This window comes from Pleurodeles waltl, chromosome 1_1 (genome assembly GCF_031143425.1).
Source record: "Pleurodeles waltl isolate 20211129_DDA chromosome 1_1, aPleWal1.hap1.20221129, whole genome shotgun sequence".
In the NCBI taxonomy this organism is placed as follows: domain Eukaryota; kingdom Metazoa; phylum Chordata; class Amphibia; order Caudata; family Salamandridae; genus Pleurodeles; species Pleurodeles waltl.
In genome coordinates this window covers 639,437,685-639,461,604 of record NC_090436.1, presented here as the reverse complement: position 1 = coordinate 639,461,604, position 23,920 = coordinate 639,437,685, and the positions used below count along the sequence as shown (strand labels likewise).

The 23,920-nt window shown below is 42.2% G+C and overlaps 1 protein-coding gene across 1 annotated transcript in view; it reads right to left on the bottom strand.

Moving 5' to 3' along the window:
* The window catches only part of LVRN (laeverin), a 470,465-nt gene that overhangs the window by 75,839 nt on the left and 370,706 nt on the right, over positions 1-23,920 (bottom strand). Inside the window, exon 18 of the mRNA XM_069226651.1 lies at positions 23,581-23,712. Coding sequence (XP_069082752.1) covers positions 23,581-23,712 — 132 coding nt within the window. The remainder of the gene's footprint in view (positions 1-23,580; positions 23,713-23,920) is intronic.

Below are 23,920 nucleotides of genomic sequence, written 5' to 3'. Positions count from 1 at the left end.
CCTGCTCACGGGCGAGAATCTCCCCTTTCAAACAAGGCCTTCCCGAACGTCAGGAAAGCCCGTTTGGGCCTGCTCTGGTCAGAAAAACAGATAGTGACGTCAGCGCGCCTCGCGGCGTGCTGACGCCACAAAGGGGCGGGTGGAGACACGGGAGATTTTCCGTGTCTCCCGGGGTGTTTTTAACTTTTAAAAAATCCCCTCCCTGGTGTAGGCCACTGGTCGTGACCCGCACCAGGGAGGTAGTGCGGGCATCGGCCAGTGGCCAACGGCCGCACTGAGGCCGTTAAATAGTAAAATTGTGATATCCTCGTACAATTCTTTTCCAGGCTTTTGTTACTCATGACTGTTAAACTGTTTCTGTGCGTTAGGTTCGATCTGTGTTTTTGGGTTTCACATGCACAGTGCCTTTGAAATCTTTTGTATTTAATATAAATCTTAAAAGGGGCTTACATCCCACTCTTGCTCTTAATAGGTTTGTGTGTTTGCCACTTACTTTTATTCTCTTTCTATTGGCTGCAGCATACTATTTCCTGTTGTTCCTTGTGTGTTTCTCTTATCAGTCTGCCGAGGCCCAAGTGCTGTTTTCATCCGCTTTGCTAGAACTTCTTTTAGGCGTGTCAGCACCTCTGTGGGCTTTGTGGGAAGCCAATGCTCCTGATAGCAACATGCGTTCTCCATTCTTCCCGGGGCCAAAGCAGGGACCCACTATTGTGCTCCCTTTTCAGCAGCACACTCCAGCAGCACACTCACCAGTCCCCAGGGGGCAAAGCAGGGACCCACTCTAGTGCTCCTTTATGTTTACAAAATGAGCAACTAGTCAAGCACCAGCACTCAGAGAAAGCTCTGCATCAGAGACTAGCACTTTTTTCTTTATTTGTTTGATTTTACATTTTCAAGATGTCACTTTTACATGTTTTGCTTTTTAAAAAACACTCTACAAATGGGCTTTTTTATGTATGCTGTTTCTGTGTGAGCTAACCCAAGTTCTGCCAAGTTACCCAATCTGGTGGTAAATGGATTTGTTTTATAAACTGTTGTTAGTGATTTTATTTTTCAGGCTGTTTAGTTGTTGTTTCGCATGTCTGTATCACTTGTCTGAATGGAAGATTCATAAAGCTATCACTTTCACTGTTGGAAAATGGGTTATTGGTAAGGGCAGGTAAGTACCTACAATTAGCAATAGGCCACTAACCTCAACTTAGGTCTAGTTAGGTCTCAGTAAATTAAACCCAGCTCAACCCTTGGTAGCTTGGCAACGAGCGACAAGGCTTAACTAAGGAGACAGAGTGTAAAGCATTCAAATATCAAAAAACAGTAATTAAATAAAACACAGGAAACAGCTTAACAACCCGAAACCAGTTTATACAAATAGATTATATTTTATCTTTAAAATGACACAAAAACTAATAAAATCGGATAAGGGGAACCGGAGATATTAATTTTTTAAGAATTATTGTTTTCTAGTGCCTAGAAACAAAAAGCGCCAATCTGGTCATCTGGTCGCACCTCGACCGGGCCAAAGTCAAAGTTTAAGGCCGACAGCGATGGAGCCCGGCTCGGCTACAGCGCGCGGGAAGTCTCGGTCAAAGGTTTACCTTCGCACTTAGTCGTTTTTCTGAAGATTTTCTTCAGCGGGTCGAACCTGCCAGTCCAATCTGACCTCCTGGAACTCTTCTCCGGATACACGTTGCGGGAGCCCTCGGTGGAGATTTTTACCTTCGGACTTAATTGTTTTTTCGAGGTGAAAATCCTTCGACCGGGGTAAACCTGGATCTTGATCCGACGTCCTTGGAGTCCTCCTCGGATATGCTGACGGGTCGCGGTTGAGGCAAGCCGGCTAGAGTTGCTGCGGTGGGTCAGTCTCTCTATGGAGCTTTTTTTCCAGAAGTTCTCCAAACTTCTGGATCTTCTCCCAGATGTTCCTTTAAGGTTCTTTTGTGGTCCACAGCTCACCCCAAGGTTCCAGAAGCTCTGAGGTGATCCTTGGGGGGTTGGATTACAACTCCCAGAATGCACCTGGCGCAATCTCCTTTTTGGCCACTGGACAGTGGTCAGCTGGTCAATTTCTTCAGGAGTTGGTGCAGGGGACTCTGGTTAGCAATTTTTCCCCTGTAGCAAACAGGGAGTCCCTCCTTGAACCAGTTGAAGTCAGGCAAAGTCCTTCTTGTGGTGAAGCCCAAGTGTGCAGCTGGTGCAGTCCTTTAGAGTGCAGTGTCCAGGTGCAGGTCAGGGGTCCAGCAGGGCAGTCCTTCTTCTTCTGTAGTTCTTCCTGGTAGGGATCTGGTAGGGAACTGAGGTGTGGGTGCAGGTCTGCCAGTTTTATCCTTGCTACTGGGTGAAAAACAGGGGGGTCCTGATTCTCCAATCAGGGGCAGGGTCCTTCCCCCTGTGATGACCACTTACTGGGAAGTGTGGCAAAAATCAATCCCAGGAGGCAACATTCCTCAAAAATCCATCATGGCTGAAAGTGATTTTTGGAGGTTACATCTGGCTGAGCCCACCCACTGGTGTGGCTAAAAATCATAAACACACCCCTCTCCTGCCCTCTCCTAATCTAATCAAGGGGGCACCTAGTTGTCTGGGGTTGCAGGATGTGGGGGTGTTGCTGGGTTGCTCCAAATGTCCTTCTTTGCCTTTGAAGACCAGTTTGGCAGCCCTCCCCTTCCTGCCTCACCATCTGTTGAGGGGAGATCCCCTCCCACAGGGACATCTCTTTGTGTGAAGCCAGGCCCCTTCACACCTCATCAAGGCAGCCTGGCCAGGCTGCCAGAGGCTGGCCAATCAGAGCACAGCAGCAAAAACAATGCAGGGCTGAAGTTGGCAACTTTTCAGGTAAAGTTTAAAACTCTTTACCTGAACAAGTTATAATAAATCCAACAACTGGAAGTTGTGGGATTTATTATAACAATTAATTTGATACCAAACTCTTTGTAATCTGTCACTTAAGGGGACTTATTAAGGCCATTCACTACAATGAGGGAAAAATGAATTTGGCTGTTTTTACCTCACCAGGGCTTATAAAACTATTTTTATAAGGTCCCTGCTTATAGTTACATTGCACCCAGCCCTAGGGGCACATAGGGCACACCTTAGGGTTTGACATATGTAAAAATAAGGTAGTTTAAGACTTTGGAACTACTTTTAATTCCAAGGTCGAATTTGCATATCATTTTAATTTAAAAGCAGCCACTAAGGCAGGCCTGCCTTTAAAATGACACTAGGCGCCTCAACGGTGCACCTATGGGTGCACTACCTACGCTGGGGTCCCTAAACCTACATGCTCTACCATATACTAAGGACTTATAGGTAGGCTGACTTAGCCAATTATAATTATCCTAATTTGCATACTGATTTTAGACAGAGCACAGGCCCCGGGACTGGTTAGCAGTACCCAGGGCACCATCAGAGTCAGGAAAACACCAGCGAAAAGTGGAAAATGGGGGCAAAAAGTTAGGGGGGCCTCTGCAATCAGCCCTGTTTTCTCACATTCACCCTTTTAAATAACAAAGACATCCTGCTTCCTTCTTTTCTAAGCGCACTACAGGGTCATCTTTGGCTTTTTACCAGATACGCCTTGTTTTACTGTAGAAAAGGGATCAGATGGCTTCTGGCCACTTTAATCCTCCTCCCCAGCATGGGATAAAATGCAGCGGTTGAATTCAAGAGATATTGATGAAGATGACACTGTTTCCCCAAAGGGATTTTGTTATCTGTTCTGCCGGCAGAGTGAAGGACATGTCTTGCGCAGGGGTAAAACACTGTACACTGCTTTAAAACGGGTCAGCATGGCTGCAGCTGCTGGGGCCCTCCGAGCACTCCCACCCACCCAAAAACCATCCACGAGGGTCATGGGTAGATTTATCAGGACTTTCTTTTGAAAATGTACAAAAATGCCCACTTTTGAAAAAATAAAGGATGGCACCCAATGTGTCTGTTTAGTGGCTATAATCTGCTTCCAGGAACAGCACAGGAATAGATGTCCATAGTCACTTGTTTTCCGCTAGAAGAGGTGATTTGTTTAAAATGAACAGAAAAACAAATGACTGGTATTTAACAATGCTCAAGCGGAGAACAGTTTGTCGATTCTCACACTCAACACTATCCGAATTATTTCAATTTTTACGTATTTTCTTTTTTTTGCTACTCTCTTTCCTTCCCATTCCTTCCTGTAGTTCTTCTTTTCTCCTTTCTCCCCTTACTTTGTAATAGTTACTGCATAATTGTTTCTCAGGGAGCTCAATGGGTTTGGCACTATGGTTGCTTCTAGTTGTTTTGTTTTTTCTTATGCACATGGGTTAAAAACTCAAAAACAGACAAAACTCATGAAACAGCACTTTCCGCCTTGATTACCTTAAGCCTAAGTCTCTTGAATTCCTCTGTGTACATCAGAAGGTGCACCTGTATTTTTTTGTTTAAGTATTGCTCTTGCCTGAACTATTTGCATTGATCTATTTTGTGCTTGTTTGCATGTTGCTGTTTTCCTGTTTGCTTGTTTTTTATTGATACTCACAGAGGTAAACATGAGCTGGCTCCAAAGGATGTCATTCTCAATACTGTTTGAAGGCAGCACACAGAAGGCTGGCCACACTCCACACAGTGGACCGAGCTAGCTGTAAAGTTAATCTCTGTAATGTTTATATAACATTTCTGTGCACTCACGTGAAGTATAATATTCTATTGTGCTGTTGCTCTTTTGCAATGACGATACTGCGCAGGCACATTGCCTTCCCGATATATTTAGGTCATCGAAGGCTTCCCATTGCACATAAGCATGCATGAAGCAACTATACCTTGGGAAATATCCATGTTATTACTGTGGGGCACTGTCTGAGCGGTCCTGGCAGAATATTTAGAAGGCCCCATCTCTGCAAGGATTATAACTTGTTTGTTTTGCTGTAGATGTGTATGTGGTTACATTCCCAGAAATTGTTGTGGACGGGTTAGCCTGCAAGTGGCTGGTTTCACAATTGAAGGATGGCATTGTTTAACAGATGCAAGAGTGCAGTTACTGCCAGGTGTAGGAGGGGCATGAAAGTAAAGTGCGCGCAAGGTTACTGGTTTAGAGGAACATCTAGTAATCTTTTCCACTGTGATAATCTTCCCATTTTACAATTTATCTATCAATCCATCCGTCGCCTCTCTATCCATCGATGGAGCTGGCCATGTAGCTTTCTTCTGTCAGTTTGTATACCCATTGTTTTGCTTGTCTTTCTGTCTTGTCTGCTGCTCCATCTGTGTGCTCTTCCTTCCTGTTCACTCATCTATCCAGATATATATCTATCCAGACAAATAACCATCCAATATATATCTTTTATCTTTGTCAGTCTCTGCTTCTTTTACAGCTCAAATTCATTTCCTATTTCCCTACACTAATTACACCGCTAATCCCTCTTGGGTTCCGGAGTAGCATGCTACTCGCCGAAAAGCACTGTGACACCTAGTCAGATATAGTAAACGCTATGTAAATGCAATTACAATTACAATGGTGACTTTATTTTCATAAGCATTGTATGGCTCTTGATTAAATCTTGTTATTATTCTAACATTTGGGCACAGTGCGGGCTTTCAGGATACTGAAAATCCCAGGCACGCTAAAGTTATCAAAGATTCCTGCATGTTTGTTGCTTTTTTTAGAACAGCCTTTTTGCAAAGGGGACATTTAAGGCAAACATATATTTTCAATTAAAACTTTGCCAGTCTCGGTAAACGCCGCATTAAAACTGCTAGACATGCATTTATTTGTTTTAATCTTTTCCATGGAACACTGCGTGACCCTAATCCCCTCTTGTAAACTTGGTTTATTCCTGATGACATCCAATGCCTGTGATGTACGCCTCACACCTGTTTACTCCAGGGCATGTCTATATTCAAGGATGTTCGGACATCTCCTGCATCAGCAGCAGCATTTACTGGAGCATAATATAGAAGCGGACGGGCAAACTGCATGACGTTGGAGGGAGAACTTTAAATGTGGTCTAAATTTGTTGCATGCCTCCTCTCCGGACAGACTACAGAGTTACAAAGATAGGACAATGATCATATGCTTACAATAAAGTAAGAAACGACCCCAATGCGTAGAGGAGCTATTAAAGAGTGCTTGCTGCAATATAAACCATACAATTCAACCAAGATATTTATATATCCCTTCTTTTAGGTTTCACCTTTAAAGCACTTGCGCTGTGCTTGTGATTAGGTTTCGTCGGCACAGCGCTTACACTGTGCTTGTGAGATCTATTGTATTCAATATAATTCTTACAAGGGGCTTGCATCCCGCCCTTGCTTTTCATTGCTTCATGTGCTTGCCACTTACTTTTCCTCTGTTTTTATTGGCTGTAGCCTTTTGTTCCTCGTGTGCTTCTCTTATCAGTCTCCTGAGACCCAAGTACTGTTCTCATCAGCATGTGGAACGTTTTTATGTTTTGTTTGTGTGCACAGTGATTGTGGAGTGCTTGTTAAACAAAGACACTACTCTAGCCACGATAATCAGCATAATGCAGTTTTATGGAACTTTTTTATGCTTATGTGTTGTAGAATTCACGCGACTCTGAGTCGAGTGTTGACTCTTCATGTGTACATGCCTGTCTCACAGTTCCGCATGGCTGCTTTTTGTTTGCACTCAATTTTCAGCTGAGTGATTAAACACATTAAACACATTTCTATCCTTCTTTTGTCCCCTCGCTTCCGCCTTTAGACTTGGGCCCTGCCTCTACTGACGTCAGTCTCTGTATAAGTGGGCATAGCCTGCCCCACTTTTCCAAGGAGTGTGGGGTCGCTCCTTTAAACCGTGTGCCTTGGAAGTGCCGGGGTGGAGTTCTAAACGTTACATTAGGGAGCTCCCCAGCGCAGGGTGTTGAAGAAAGGAGGCATGGGACAGTTATTCAGCAGGCTTATGGCCATCTTTGGGAACCAACGTGAGTGCAACGCTTAACTCCTGTTCCAAGTATAGTCCTCGCACCTCTTCGCTATCCCTTTCTCCACATATCACCACACTTCTTTCAAACCCATCTATTTTCACTCCCCTGTATAGCCTCCCATCCCCCTTACAGCCATTGTCTTCCTTGGGCCCGTCTGTTTTCCTAGATCCCTGTTTCAGTCTTTTACTACCTGACTCCTTTGTTTCACTCCAGCAGCCTTACTTCCCATTGTCCTAACTTTTCCACCCTCCTTTCCTGATCCATACCTCAAACTAAACTCCCATCAATTGCCATATTTTCCATTCCTTACTTTCCTCTATTATGTCCCTTCAGTACAGCTTCCTTTTCATCCCCAAAAGTCTTAGGGGGTCATTCTGACCCTGGCGGTCACTGACCGCCAGGGTCAACGACCGCGGGAGCACCGCCAACAGGCTGGCGGTGCTCCCAAGGGCATTCTGACCGCGGCGGTCCCGCCGCGGTCAGAAATGGAAAACCGGCGGTCTCCCGCCGGTTTTCCGCTGCCCTGAGGAATCCTCCATGGCGGCGCAGCTTGCAGCGCCGCCATGGGGATTCCGACCCCCTCACCGCCATCCTGTTCCTGGCGGTCGTGACCGCCAGGAACAGGATGGCGGTGAGGGGTGTCCTGGGGCCCCTGGGGGCCCCTGCAGTGCCCATGTGCAAGGGCACTGCAGGGGCCCCCGTAAGAGGGCCCCTAAAAGATTTTCAGTGTCTGCATAGCAGACACTGAAAATTGCGACGCGTGCTACTGCACCCGTCGCACCCTTCCCACTCCGCCGGCTCCATTCGGAGCCGGCTTCATCGTGGGAAGGGGTTTCCCGCTGGGCTGGCGGGCGGCCTTCTGGCGGTCGCCCGTCAGCCCAGCAGGAAACACAGAATAACCGCGGCGGTCTTCTGACCGCGTAGTGGTATTCTGTTGGGGGAACTTTGGCGGGCGGCCTCCGCCGCCCGCCAAAGTTAGAATCACCCCCTTTGTCTCCTTTACCCTCTTCCATTCCCAGAGATTTTATTTTCTGCTTCCTCCCCTTTCCTCTCTGTGCTCCTGGATTCCGCTCTTGCCGAGAGCTGGAAGCCACACATAGATGTACTTGTGAATTATTTATCAGTGCGTTGACCTGTTGCAAGCACTCCAAATTTGTACACTTGGGTAGTTGCTATGCTTTACTGAGAATTGCCTCAGGTGATATTGGGTATTGTGGACATCATGCACAGCCTGAGAGCGGAAAAAACGCCCAAGTGAAAATGTTTTTTATACCCAACAGTATGATATTTACAGAAGCTATAGGTCAACTCCTATGTACGTCTTCTGGACATTATGGGCCAGATGTAGGTAGGTCTGATTTTGCGAATCGTAAATTGCGAGTCGGTGCGACTCGTAATTTCCAATTCGCAAAATTGGATGAAGAACGGTGTCTCAGACACCGTCTGTGAGTCGCTATGGGGTTGCAAAGACCCACCTCATTAATATTAATGAGGTGGGTCGCATTTTGCGACCCCATAGCGAGTCCCTGCACTCAAAGGGATGGTGGCCTGCTGAAGACAGCAGACCTCCATGTCTGTGACTGCTTTTTAAATAAAGCGTTTTTTATTTTTATTTTGCAGCCCGTTTTCCTTAAGGGAAAACGAGTTGCAAAATAAAAAAAATAACGAAACCATTTGGTTTCGGTTTTTCAGAGCAGGCAGTGGTCCATTGGACCACTGCCTGCTCTGAAAAACCCTTTTTGGCAACATTCACAAAGGGGAAGGGGTCCCATGGGGACCCCTTCCCTTTTGCGAATGGGTTACCACCAGTGTGACACTGGTGGTAACTGCAAATTGCTTTGCGACCGCATTCGCGATCACAGAGCAATTTAGCATAGCGATGCGAGTCGCAAATAGGAAGGGGACACCCCTTCCTATTTGCGAGTCGCATTCACAATTTGCGAGTCGGTACCGACTCGCAAATTGTGAATGAGCATCGCAATCGGCATTTTGCATGGCGCAAACTGCGATTTTCGCAGTTTGCACCATGCAAAATGCTTGCTACATCTGGCCCTACGTTTGGCTCCTTCTCTCATCACCCTGGCACCCCAGAGGGCTAAGCAGTGCACTGGGGGCTAAGACATGCACCAGGAGCTCAGACATGCACTGGGAGCTCAGACGTGCACTGTTGGCTCAATCATGCACCCAGAGGGACAAATCAATGCATCTGCTCCTGGCAGCACCGGGGGCTCAGACAGACATTCGGGGGAACAAATCAATGCATCCTCTCTCGGCAGCACTGGGGTCTCAGACGTGTACACGGACGGGGGGGATAAATCATGAAACCACTACTGCTTCTTACTTCAGTGTCCTGTATTATTGCTAAAGCAGCTTTAATGCTCCTGTTAACCCCTTAAGATAGATATAAAACAGCTCCTTGTTGACTACCTCCCCAGTTACTCCTCTGTCTGCTCCCCCAAGAGGCACAAACATGACTTACAACAAAAAACAAAAAAACAGCTTATTAATAATAACATAAGCAAAACCTAATGTATTTACCGATGCTTCTTAAATGTTCACTGCCCTCCACTGCCATATTTGAAAACTCAAAGCTTGTTCTATATATTTTTTTACTTCGTATTCACTTATATATTTTAATTCCTGCTCAGGTTCTTCTGTTATATTTCTTGTAAGTGAACCATTACACTGATCAAAAGCACAATCGCTCACGGTTTGCTCATTAACAAATATGTAAATGCAACTGGTATTTGAAAGTCAGGTTCGGTTGCATGCAGCGTTTGACAATAAATAACATAGTTGCATATTCTGACATGCATTATTTGTTTTGTCCAAAAAATACTTATTGAAATAATAAGCCCCCTTTTTCGGTTTAATTTTACATCATTTATTATTTTTGGAATATGTTTTTATCATTAAGAGTTTTTTCTGCTAACATCGAGAAGAAATTCAGTTGTCTGCATTTTGTGATGTTCAGTAGGGTGCCGGTTATTCAGGACACCAAGGGGCATATTTATACTCTGTTTTTGCCGGATTTGCTTCAATTTGTTTTGTTTTACCATATTGCAGGGGTGCCTTCTTTGCATGAAGGGTTATTTTGTGTGGAAAAGGGCTGGTTTCGTACAAAAACAATCCCCTGAGGCTTTTCCCCCTTTCTACAAAAAGAGGAAAAAACAAGAAGAAATAAAGACATCGCTCCCTGTTACGCCTCACCTGGGAAGGCATAGGTTTTTGGCATGTTCCCAGGTCTACCACTTCTGGTAAATATGGGAATGTGTCAAAATCCTTGGATGTTGCGTGGGAACACTCATTCAGCACCCATGGATTGCCTCCCTGGCTCAGAGGAAGGCAACACAGCGATTTGTGCTGCATTGCTTTAGTCACAAAGAGTAAAGGATCATTTTCATAAATCAATTTCCCAAATCTACAAACCAAAATCCTACCTTAGTGAACCCTTCTTCACCTATGGTCTCCCAAACATTTGTCTGGTTCAGGTCATTCAAGGCATGTCTCAAACTTGTTATGTATCTCATTATCTCCTTACTGTTGTCTGGAATGTAAGTGCAGCAGTGCTGTGACTTTAAAACTCATCAGACTCCGCCTTCCTTTGCTAAAAGGATGTCTAACGCAATGCGATTCTGCAAAACCATAGACCTTACTGCAAACATTTCCATGTCCTTTAGGAGCATTGCACCTGAAAGATCTTGAAATCTTGTCCACAATCATTGATAATTTCCGTATCTTTATGTCATTCAAAATCACACCCACTGAGGGAATAACAGCTTCAAAAATATCTCCTGTAATCTCTGAACTACTTGCTTCTCTTTTAAACCTTACTTAAAGTCTTTCAATCCTTGCTGGATTGTCAATATTGTCTACTTGGTAGACTTTCGGAAAAAAACACTCCTAAATAGCATGTGCCATACCAACATTTCGGTAACTTGTAATAAGCATTCTTACCACAGATGTAAAATACACCAGGCACAGCTGGGTCTTGTACATTTAGCATAAAATCCCATACACTCTTCAACAAGAACACGTCTGCATTCACTCACCTACTGTATCTATACTCTTCGCTTTTGTGATGCTGCTCAAATGCTGATTAATGGAAACAGAAGAGAAAACTAAATCAAAGTTGGAATAGAAGTACTGAATGTACTCTTGGTTGTACAAACTTGTTAATAATAAACTGCAGCTAATTCCATAAGTCAGTGGTAGGCCGGATAGGTGATTCCCTCCTGAACTGATGAAGGAATCTGCATACACACATAACAATTGTGCACATTCATTGTGTCCAAATGCTCATACAACAAACTATAGTAAATGTTGGAAGACAAATCTACCTTTGTGTCATCTAAATGAAGCAATCCCTCATCCTCATACAACTTATCCTGCTTAAATGTTGTCATTCTCTACACTGGAGTTGCTGTGCTTTGCATGTCTTTTTTCATTGAAACACTCATTCCCAGAATCAATAAAATGCATGCAATCACGCATACTATAATTAAACCAATGCACACACGTTCACATTTACTGTGTTTACCCTGTCTTGGGTTCACGGCTTCTGTAGAATCAGGGAGAGGAAAGAAAAAGAAAAAATACAAAGGAAAAGCGAGGAAAAATCAAAACCAAAGTGGCTTTTCAAAGTCTTTTTGCACTAATTATGGCAGTTCCCAAACGTCAAAAGAAGTTCAACAAGTTTCAACTGAAAGTTCTCAAAATAATTAAAAATTTTAATTTTCAATAACACACAGTCTGACAATCACTTATGGTCACTTTCAGAGTGTAATGTCTTTGTTGATAAATTGACAAGGTTATTTCAAAACTCAATTCAAATGTGATTTCAAGTTCCAGAATGCTTAATTGAATTCTCACGGTCAAAGCAAAAGGCCATAAACTCGTTTTCCCATTCATATGTGACAAGATAGATCCATTGAGGTGAAGAGTATCTATGACTCAGCACTCTTTTCCTTTCCAGCACCATCTCCATCTTCACTCTGATTTGACTCTTCAATTGCTTCTGTTATAGCTGGGAGTTAGTCAGCAACCAGTTCATGTCCAGCTGCAGGCCACTTGCCTCCTTTAACAGTTCTCTTTTCGGGTGCAACTGTGTTCACAATGTTTTCTCTGCTGGCAGGAATCAGCTGACTTTGACTTAGCTCCCCTGCACTCTTGTCTGCATTCGGATTATTTGCACCTTCACCACTTTGCATGATTTCTGCTTCAGCCACTTGTTTAGTCCTCACAGCTTGGTCGAGCTGAATCCCTTTCTCTTCTGCATTTACTCTTGTGGGAACAGACTCTGTATTTTCAAGAGGACACTGATCTTTGCGTGTGTGGCTTGCCCCAGCTTTCAAGCTGTGATACTGTTCATGAGCCGTGTGAACTGTTGCTGCTTCCATCTGATGAGACAAATAGCGGACCACATCAGCCAGACCTTTGCAATATTCCAGCAGTAAGTCATCTGTTATGTTCACAAGGGCATTTGCAGGTACTGCTGGTAACCTCATTGCATGCCCCTTAAGGGGTTCTACGCATGCTCATCAGGTGGTAATGCATCAGGCCATTCCTTTGCACAAACCTTTGCCAATTGAACTTTCAATGTTCCATTCATCTGCTCCACCAATCCAGATGACTCTGGTCTGTCACTGCAGTGCACTTGTTGCTAAATTTCAGTGCTGCACACAACTTTATGATCTCATTATTAAAATGAGTTCCTCGATCTGATTCCAAAGAAGTCGGGAACCCAACCTTGGTGTCAGTTCCCTGAGCAGCAGCTCAGCTACAGTAAGACTGTCCTTCCTAAGTGTTGGATAAGCCTCTATCCAACTGGAAAACACGCACACAACAACCAATACGTACTTCAATCCATTAAAAGCAGGCATTTCTGTTAAATGGACCTCCCAATTCGCCAATGTGGCTCAAATTAACCACTCTGCATTTTCTTACATTAATCTGTTGACAAGTAACACATCAGTGACAAATCACTTCTGCAATTAATCTAAATCTGGGGTTGTACCATGTCTGTTTGAATGTGTGAATCATTGCATATCTGCCAAGATAATTCTAACCATGGTAATATCTAGCAATCGAGTTCAACAAACAATCTGGCAACACAACTTTCCCTTCATTTGAAATTCAGACATTATCTTCCTCTCTTTTAACACACCTTGCTTTTGTCCAACTTCTATGTTCTTCCTCTGTTGCCTCTTACTGTAGCCTCTTGTTTTCATCCCCAGTATCAACAACTGCCATCAGGAAAATTTGATTTGTCTCACCAGTGTCACTTCCACCACCCCACTCTTCATTGAAGGTGATGCAATGGGGTGCACAATATCTAGCAATTTGGTCAGCATAGGCACTACCCAACGATACATAATCATTTGACTTTTGGTGGGATGTGCACTTCATAACCGCAATCTTCTCAGGTAACTGCAAAGCATTTAACAAACTATGAATTATTTCACCATGCTGAATGGGAGATCCTGAAGAGGTCATAAAACCTCTCTGGTGCCATAGCTGCCCGGAGTCATGCACAACACAAGATCCGTATTGACTATCCGTGAATATTGTCTCTTTGAACTGCTAGAAGACACAGCATGTTCTTGTAAGAGTAACCACTTCAGCCACTTGGGCAGAAATGACTCCTTGAAGCCATGAAGCTTCAACTACACCCAAGAAGGTGCAGACTGCATAATCAGCTCTCTTCGCTATCTCTTAAACAGGAGCCATCAACAAACACAACTTGATCATTTTCCTCTAGAGGAGTACTTGAGTCTCAGGTCTGGGTTTGGTGTACAATTCAGTTACATTGAGGCAGTCATGTTCCATTTCATTAGCAGTTTTTGAATCATTAACATTAACACGCAATAGTGTAGCTACCTAGGTTCAACACTGCATGCTTCTTGATAATCACATTTGGAGATCCAAGAATCAATAACTCATAACAGGTTAGACAGGAACTGGTTAAATATTGGGTTTTAGATCGGGTCAAAAGAATCTTAACTGAATGATGTGTCTCTTGTAATTCATCAGGCAAGTCTTCAACTGTCATGGCAGGAAACAATGTAATGAGAGAATACAGCTTATCAGTTTCACTTGAAGTTTTATCATCACCGTTTGTTTGGATTGCTATCCCTTCATGAGTACAAGTAATTGAGCACTTTTTAATTTGCATAGCAAGTCTCTTCCTATCAGACTCACATGACTTGAATCATAAACTACAAATTGGTGCAAATTCTCAAATGTTCCTATTTTGACTGGAATGAACTCTGTAATGGGATTTACCAAAAGCTGGTTTGCTACTCCTACAACCTGAACTGTCCTTCCTGAAAGGGGCACATTAGGGACTTCTTCAGATCTGACAGTGGAATGAGTCACTCCAGTGTCGACCAGGAATGAAACATCATCACCCAGAACACTTTCATTCACATATGGACGCCCCTGATCTACTTCTAGTGTAGCAGCCAACACACCTTCTTCCGCTTCTGAACTCTCACTCATATATTCTTCATGCATCTCAACATCACCAAAATCAATCAATGGGTATTGTGTGATTAACTGATTTACATTTGTTCTTTTGGTTGGCGTTCTGCTGAGTAACAGTTACATGTTGATGTTCCATCGGAGTTTGTGGTATCTGCATTTACTGTGGGGCTTGGATCTGCTGTTAGGGAAACTTTACTTGTTGTTGGAGAGCCTTCATTTGTACTGTTCCTGTAGGAACATTCATGTTTTGATTTTGGGGCCTGTGAACTTTTTCTTTTTGAAATTGACCATCTGCGCAACACCACCACTTTGCACTAAATTATTTACATTATTAAATGGACACTCATATTTCCAATGTCAGACATTGCCGCATTCATGACAAGGAAGCATTTTCTTCATATTCTGAACATCAACCACATTCGCATTTCGATCTATTCGTATTCCACGACCTCTACCTCTGAACTGAGGCACCATATTTCCTTGCTGCTGTGTTCCCTGCATTCCTTCTACGCTCATCATTCCCTGCAAACCATGCACACCTTCTACTTGGGCAGACTTGATTTGCATCACCGTTGCCTTCTCCTTCAACCTTTTCTGCTTCAATTCAATCTCATCACTACGGTATTTTGCCTAATGCAATACTTCATCAACTGGCATTCCTTGCAAGTAAATCAAATGATTCTGAAACATATTGCTACTTTCAGGCTTCAATCCTTGAACGAATCTGAAAAACAAAATTATTCATGTATCTCCGCTCAATAATCTATGTGCCGCTGTATTGCTTGAATGTGTGCAACAATCTTTCATGATAAGCATGAACAGACTCATTTGTCTCAATTCTTTGCCAATCAATATATTTAGGGGAAACTCTAGTTTTCAAAACCTCAATCACCTTGTAATAGCTTTTCATCACTTCTTCAGATGGTGCACCTGTTACTGCATCCTTACGCGGCTCATGCGCTGGCCAATCAACACTCTACTTACACTCAACCCACAAATCTGCTGGAACCACAATCTCAAATAAAGTGTTCAAATCTCCCCACAAAGATTTCGCAACCCTGACAAACCTCTCCATTTGCTGGTACCGTTCAACTGGTTTTTCCCTCAACTTTGGATAATCATTGTAAATTACATTATGTCACTTCTGCTCCATTGCATGGACAAAATTCCCTCCCAGAATTTCTCTCATTGGCATCATTTTTACAGCTCCCTCAACTTGCTGTGCATCATTTGAAGATTCAGTCGGCTTTTCCTTCTGATCTCTTTTCTTTGCCCATCTGCCTTCCCATTTATCTAATGATCGCCATGTTTGAATCCTCTGAATCAATTCCTTATTGTGAGTTTTCATTCCAGGTAATCTCATGTTCCCAATGTCTCTCAAATCGAATTCTAATCTGTAACTCTCCTTCAGCTCTTTGGATTTATTCATCTCAATTTCATATTTCACAGCTAAATTACTTAATTTCTCATAAACCAGTCCTGCTCGAAGAGTAACATCCTTGCAAACGAAGTGCAATTAATTTTCATTGTAAGAATCTAATCTGTCCAATTCAAGTGTCCCCTCAATCATTTAATTTAATTCCAATTTTAGTCTAACCATGTTCAATGTCTTTTCTCCCTCAGGCGAGTTTCCTGAAACTAATACTCTGCTCAAATTGCCTAAACATTAAGTCAACTGTTGTGCTGATAACCCTTGTAAACTAATGTAGTTACCTTGAGATAGGGGCTGTGGATGAATACAGGATGTTCTCATAGCCTGCTCCTGAGCCATTAGATGATCCCTTTGAACATGGGGGACATGCCACATCAATCAGTGGACCTACTCTATCATATGTTTAATTCGAACCAAATGAATTCATAGGGGTCATGACTGGCACAGTAGTGCTCAGTCTCCCCATTTCTGCATTAGTTTCAAAAGGTGAATTCATTGCTGACACTGGATTTGGAATCGGGGGACAAATCTCATTATTACCCTGGGCATATAACAGAACTACTGGACCTACTGTTAATGGGTCCGGCAATGTATCTGGTCATGAAATATTTGTTTGATTTGGTGGGAACACTAATCCTTCACCTTGGCCTGTTAATACTGTACAAAAAGCCTGATTTGACTGATTCGGGGCAACATTCTGTGGTGTCGTTACTGGTGAATACATAGGCTTTGTCTGTCTCTGGTTCATAACTTGTGCAGGTGTCTGTACATTAGGTGTGAACTCAAACTGAGACATTCCTGAATTGGCTGTAGCATACCTGGAACTGTGACATTCTGAGTTGTATTAACAATTGGAACTGTCGGATAAACCAATGGCACCTAAGCAACATTAGTTGCAGGCACATTTGGAATTACTTGCACCTGGCTTTGTGCAATGGGACCTGTAGCAATATTTGGGACTAGATTCTGGTTTACTGATGCAACTGCATTATATGGTGGGGGACGATTCTGCAGCAACTGAGTTATAAATCCATCCTCTGAATCACTTTCAGTATCTGCTACATTTTTTATTTTCACCAAATTTCTGTTCTGCATCTTCCTCAGATTTTCTTTTTTGGGCTTTAGGTTTAACACTTCCATCACTTTCCTTGGTAATTGCTGAGAATACCTTCACTGCATGTAATGAATGCGCTCCCCCACACTCTCTGTTGCTCATCTCATCTAGCCTCTGCTAGCATCTTTTCTGCTTTTCTCATTCTCCTTTTTAATTTCTGAGCCTCTGTTTGTCACACAACTAATTCCCAAACAGCAAGTGCTTCAAATTATGCAGGTCGAGGTAGGGGTTTTGATTCATATAACGCCCGCCTCAAATTCTCCAAAATTCGTAAATTAAAAGATCCTTAACAAGGAAAACCTAAAGTACCTTTCTTCTCAGGTATTTTGCACCATTGATTTACCCAAACACATGCTGAAACTCCTCTTTCCTCCATTACGTCAAATGCTGGTGTACACTCAGGTAGAGTAGGCTAACCCTCTCTAACTGGAATAAAAACATCTCCTCTCAACGCATTTCTTAGAGCTTTGAAAAACTTCATTTTTACACAAATTTCATTCACAAACACAAACTCTATGAAACCAGGAAGTAATTTTCAATCCCTTTCACAAGCTGTTCCCCAGCCTACAGAGGCGCAATCTTGTCCACTAATCCGTGTGCGGTTTTTCTCACTAACCGACCTATCCCAGCACAGACCAAATGATGTCACACTCACTTCGCTCGGCAGCTGTGACTCACTTCAGAGCCGTCTCATACACCTTTTCATGCAAATCTAAGTGCAAATATTGCGAGCACAAAAACCAAAACCTGTCTGCTCACTACGGATAGGGCTCAAATGCTTTCAAAGCTGTACGGAACTTTCGACTTTTGCACAAGCAGCTACTCTTCCGGCTATGCTTTCTCACAAACACAAGTAATATTTGACACACAAACCTCACTCCGATTGAGACGGATTCTCCCTGTGCACTCAGGATTCACCTAATACCAACAAACAACTCACACACTCAAAGAAAATCTACTGGTATTGTCGACAGCGCTCAATCATCCAATACCTTACTGCAGACAATAAATTAACCGAGTGTCTTCATATACCTGTAAAATACTCCAGAGTCATGGGCAAACCCTACCCAAATACATAATGTGCACTTATGACACAAAGTTGGAATTTAATCAATCCCTACACTACACCCAAAAAACAGCACACAATGTGGGCAGGTTCTGACTTCCCTCCTAACAAGACATAACCATAACTCTGCTACCAAAAACTACTGTCCTGCTCACGGAGGTCTTCTTCCCACCTCGGTATCAGAAACCACAAGCTCACAGGTGAGACAACATACATTAATCTCACCACTAAAGGTCGACTGGATCTTTGGACTTGGTGAAGAGTGTAGTAGTCAGATTCATTCAATCACAGATCAATGACATAAAACCATTCTGGACGCAATGAACAATTTAACGCTGAATCAAACTCCAAAGTTAATAACATTTCAAAGCTTTAGTACAATCCCAAAATCAATGTCACATATGTGGTGTGCAAAACTAAGTTATAAAAGTTATAAAGTTATGAAAACAATAAGCTGACCGAAACGTCTAAAAAACCTACTAAACATCAAAGCTATTAAACACAAAAGAATATCATAAATTAGCAAGACCACAATATGTACATTAGTATCAGATTTCAGAGCAGGTGAAGGTGACATCAGTAAATCATCAAAATACAACTGATAACATTCAGATTTCAGGGATGGGACATTCCTGTCACTAACTCAAATTCAGACTTGCATGTGTGAGAACGGGCTAACACATGCAGACAAAAAGCAAAGGAAGAGACAAAAAGGATTTGGAGAAAACATCTAACTAGTTTTACTCTCTATGAAAATAAGCTGGTGTAATTATCTAAGTTCAAAAAGGAAAACAAGAAGCCAAATTTAGTTATAACTCTCCTCATACAACAGCAGACAGAAATAATTCACACAGCTAGAACGGTCACTTTCTCCCGACATCAGTTGATAGCAACATTGGGACAGTGCAGAACACGGGCTGCTCTTAGGACTAGTCAGCAGTTCAAAATTAGTTAGTACTGAACAGCATAATCAAATGGGGCAATTACATTATGACTTTAATCTTCAGAAGATAACTAAGGGGTTGAGGGATTCAGAAGAAGCAAAGAACAACTGGGCATCATCAGAGCATCAAGATTGGATTGAACTAACTCGAACTAACCCCAACTCAAACTAATTCTAAATTTCCAAAGTTCCTGACTAATTAGAAAAATCTATGGTCCGTTGATTGGTCCTTCAGGTGGACACATCTTTGTGTACAAGATCTAATGTCCAGTGGCTGTTGGTGGCATCATCAAGTTTGCAACTATCCTGGATTTTCACACCAAAAGTGCATTGTCATTTCAATGATTTCACACAGTTCCAACTAAATATACATTTTGTGGTTGTTTGCAATATCAGGATCCTCTCCCACGGTACACAAAATGAACTAAGCAACTTCTTACATGAGAACTACAAATGTTCTGTCTTGTTCGACAGCTAGAACAGATATTGTTACATAGTTAATATTGAAACATGTTGTCGTCTTCAGTACAATAAGACATTCAAATCGTGTTACCAACCTCGGAAAATAATTCAGGTCAGAGGAAACAGAATAAAAAATCATTTTCCTCTATTGCTGCAAAATGAATCTTTCAGGCCTAGTCAAGCTATGAAAGCCGTAATACACATTAATACAATGCAAAGCAAATTATTTAATTGCACACATTATTTACCACATATTAAAACTGTTGAAATGTGTGTTTAGTTTCTGCACACACATAACTCATGCTAATAAAATTAATTTAAATAAATATAGTGAGATTACCTCATGTTCATTTAATACTTCAGTTCTAGTATTTATCTAATTAAGAACATTCTTAGCATTAATTCATATCAGAACTTCATTTAATATAAATAAAAAAATATTCATGTTAAAACGTAATATCTAATACGAATGGTGGCCACGTGGTCCACCATATTTAAAACATGCACATTTTACATTTCGTGTTATTTTCTTTCTTAGGCCTTTAAATGAAAAGGTAATTAGTCACCATATGCTAACTTCTATGCCACTAATATATTAATAAAATGTCATCCCCCTCACCCCAAACACTCCTCCAGAACTACGCCTAATACTTTGTAGGGATAATGTGGGGTTTTGGAGCTACTGCTGTCGTTATGTATGGATAACTGAGGGCCCTATCTAGAGTTTGGCAGATGGGTTTCTCCATCACAAAAGTGAGAGATATCACATTCTCTTTATTATGATACCCATAGGATATAATGGGATCATAATACGGTGGACAGGATATATGTCACGTCTGTGATGGAGTAACCCCATCCACAAAACTCTAAATCAGGCCATTAATGTCTCCCCTTTCTACCTGGCAGGTTTCAGTGTGAACTTCCAAACACTGTAGTAGAAAGTGGTCAAGGATAAGCTTTGATTCTTCTGCAGCTGGAAAGTGATTCATTTGCATATTATAACACATCCCCAAACAGTTATAGGATTGCTTTAGTTTTGTGTAGCAATGTTTTAATTGATCAGAAGAATACATTACAGTCATTGAGTGTTTGTGTTCACCAACCATCTATTTTACTTTATTTACTGTTTTTATAACATGTTTAAAGAACCAATAGACACTGAATAGAGACCAGATAAACAGAGGTAAGGGCGAGAAAAACTTCAACTAGGATAACAAAGTTATTCTTTTCCAGAACTTTAGCCAAAAAGGTGACTCTTAAATTGTTTGCCAATGATCTGATATTAAGGTTTGATGAAGAAGCAGTGGATGGGAGTGCTAGAGAAAAGAGACCTGCCATTAGACTGCTTTTATCACAGTGATAATATTCCCACTTGCGTTGTAAAGTCAACCTTTGGTGTAAAGTTGGGCAGTTAGGCAGGAATGATTTAGACAGCTAATCTGGAGCTGTGCTGTGCAAAGGGTTTTGAATATAGCCCTAAAGCCTGCTGCCGAGGTCTGTACAGTTTTGTTAAAAGCCTGATTAAAATAAGTGAGAGGGCCTTTAACAACAAGTACAGCCTGAGGAAAAGGAAAATAAGGTTATGAGAACATTCCACCCACTGAGGGTAGAATGTTCTAAATTAAAATGGAAGAAACTGAAAGATGAACATTGAGATACTGGAGTAGAACACTTATACTAGTTGTTATTAACCCTGAGCCACTTCATTGTCTTCAATAGGGCTCCCAAAATTCGGCAAACTCTGCTGGAGGAGCAGAACTTATCACCCACTCCTAATCAATAACTTCAAGCAGTGAGGAGTTGGGTGGCAAAGTGTTGTGCTTGTTGAAGTTTATGCGTGACTTTTGCTGGCAGGCCTGCATGAAAACTATTGCAGTAATCAAAGCGCGAAACGGCCAGCACAAGAGTAAGGGAAATTTGTGCACTGGGTGCGTAGAAGCGGGAGTGTCCCACATGGGCAGCGCAGGTTCTTGGTTGCGTTGCTAACTTCTTTGTTAAAACGACCATTAGCAAAGCCAATAAGTCTCACCTATGCAAGAGCTATTGGCTTTGCCAATGTGTTTTAGCCATGTTGTACACCAGCATGACTGCTGTTCAGCATGGCTAAACGTTAGTAGTGTAGAGGAGAGTGGTGTGGAGTGTTGTAGAGTAGAATGGTAAAGTGTGGAGTGGCACAGCCTGTCATGTACCGGAGTGGCACAGAGAGGAGTTGCATTGTGTGGTGTACAGTGGAGTGGCGTAGAGTGTACTAGTGTAGAGTGCATTTGGGTAGATGCTTGAAAAGTAAAGCGCGTACAGTATAGTGGCATAGAATACAGTTGGGTAGACTGCAACAGCTTAGGATTCAGTGGCATATAATGCAGCATCGTAGAATGCAGTGGTGTAGATTAGAGTGCTGCTTAGCACAGTGCAGTGGTTCAGAGTGGAGTGGTGCAGAGTAGAGTGGCCTGAAGTACAGTGGCATGGAATCCAGTGGTGCAGAGTAGGGTAGAGTGGCACAGAGTGCAGTGGCGTAGAGCAGTGCAGATTAGTGTGGCGTAGGGTGGCACAGAGTAGAGGATAGTGTCATAGACAAAAGTGGCAAAGAGTGCAGTAGCGTACAGCTGAATGCTGCTGAGGAGAGTGGTGTAGAGTACAGTGGTGTGCAGTGAAATGGCATAGAATACAGTAGCACAGAGTAGAGTGATGTAGAGTTCAGTGGCATATAGTGCATAGAGTGTAGTGGTGCAGACTGGCATAGAGTGCATTGGCATAGATTGCAGGGGTGTAGACTAGAGAGGTGTAGAGTAGAGTGGTGTAGAGTGCAGTGGCATTGGGTACAGTGATGCAGAGAAGAGTGCAGTGGCATAGTGTGCAGTGATGCAGAGTAGATTATAGCAGTGACAGTTGATTTCAGTGGAGAGTGCAGGGGGGTGGAGTGGTACAGAGTAGAACTGGCATAGAGTGTATTGGCATAGAGTGCAGAGTTGCAGAAGGGCATCAAGTGGAGTTGTGCAGAGTAGAGTTGAGTTACCTAGACTAGAGTGGTGTAGAGTACAGTTGTGAAGAGTGCAGTGGTATAAAGTAGAGTGGCATAGAGTGCATTGACACAGAGTAGAGTGGTATGGTGCAGAGTAGAGTAGAGAGGCATAGAGTGAAGTGCCATAGGGTGGTGCAGAGTGGAGTAAAGTACAGTGGCATGGTGTAAAGTGGAGGGGTGCAGTGCACAGTGTAGTGATGTGAAGTGGTGCAGAGTAGAGTGAAGTGGAGAGGCATAGAGCGCAGTATGCATGGTATGGTACCACACTTCTATTTTAGAAAACACATTTTCAATTGAATGACCATTACATTTGTACAGACATACAGTTTTAGTAATAAAACTATACAGAGCAAAGATAATGTGTGGAAATGGCATCACCTACTGTATTTCTGATCACACTTCAGCATTAACAAAAATGTTCTTTTTTGTACTTTTATATTTCTAATTCCAATATATTCTGAAATACTTACACAGTTCTTTTGAATGTTGTTGTGTGGTAAAAAAACAAAACTTTCTATTACCCCTAGTATCTAGTAACACATATATCCTCTCACTCTGAAGTCAGAGAAAGATAAATTAAAACACCAAGATCCCCTGGAAGACAGAGCCTGGCATTTGACCTCTGGTTTTGAATGCACAGCAAATATGACAAGATAAGACAAGATTTACAGGCCTGTTTACAGAAAGGAGCACTCATGGAAGAATACAGGAAGAGGTAGGGTGAAAAGGCTTTGCTCCTTGGCAGGGAAAGACTGAAGTTGGACAGCGTAAAACAAATAAAGCCAGCAACTAGAAAGCCAGAAGATTTCACATATAAATCACAAAGCCAATGGTAACCATTGGGCGGAATGTATTTTTAGGGAAGCTTTCTAAATGTCCCCAAGATGTCTTTACCAAACCAGACAGCTGCACTGTCTGGTAGCCTTCTAACTAAAGATAGTTCTGTGTCAAGGACAAATACATTTGAAGGGTTGGAATGAGAAAATAGAGTGCAAGATGAGATTATGGCAAATGCCTCAGTCTCTAATAAACAATATCTTAATGGGAAATGTGTATAAAACAAATCTGCTTTCAACTGTGTTAACTCTTTCAAACAATTAAGGTATTACATTTTACAAATAGATGTAGCCACTCCAAATACTTACACAACGTTTATTTGCTCCCAGTGTGTCGTAACAAATTCCCATACTATGTGTCGGCCTATCTCATTTTGTAGCACACTTTCAAAGATTTCTTGTGCAGGATACAGTGGCAGTTGAAGGGCATATTCCAGGTACCTGTTGTAAATGAAATATAACATAATTGTAATATATTTGAGAAATATTTTTTGTCATCAAACTTGATAAATTTCAAGTGTCATCATAATGTTATACCTGGTAGTTTGTAGAAGAAAGTCTTCAGTTGAAGATGATCAGCTTTGGTCATAGATTGGTTAGACAACATTTACTTTCAGATTTCAAATTATGCAGTCTTATTGGGCACTGA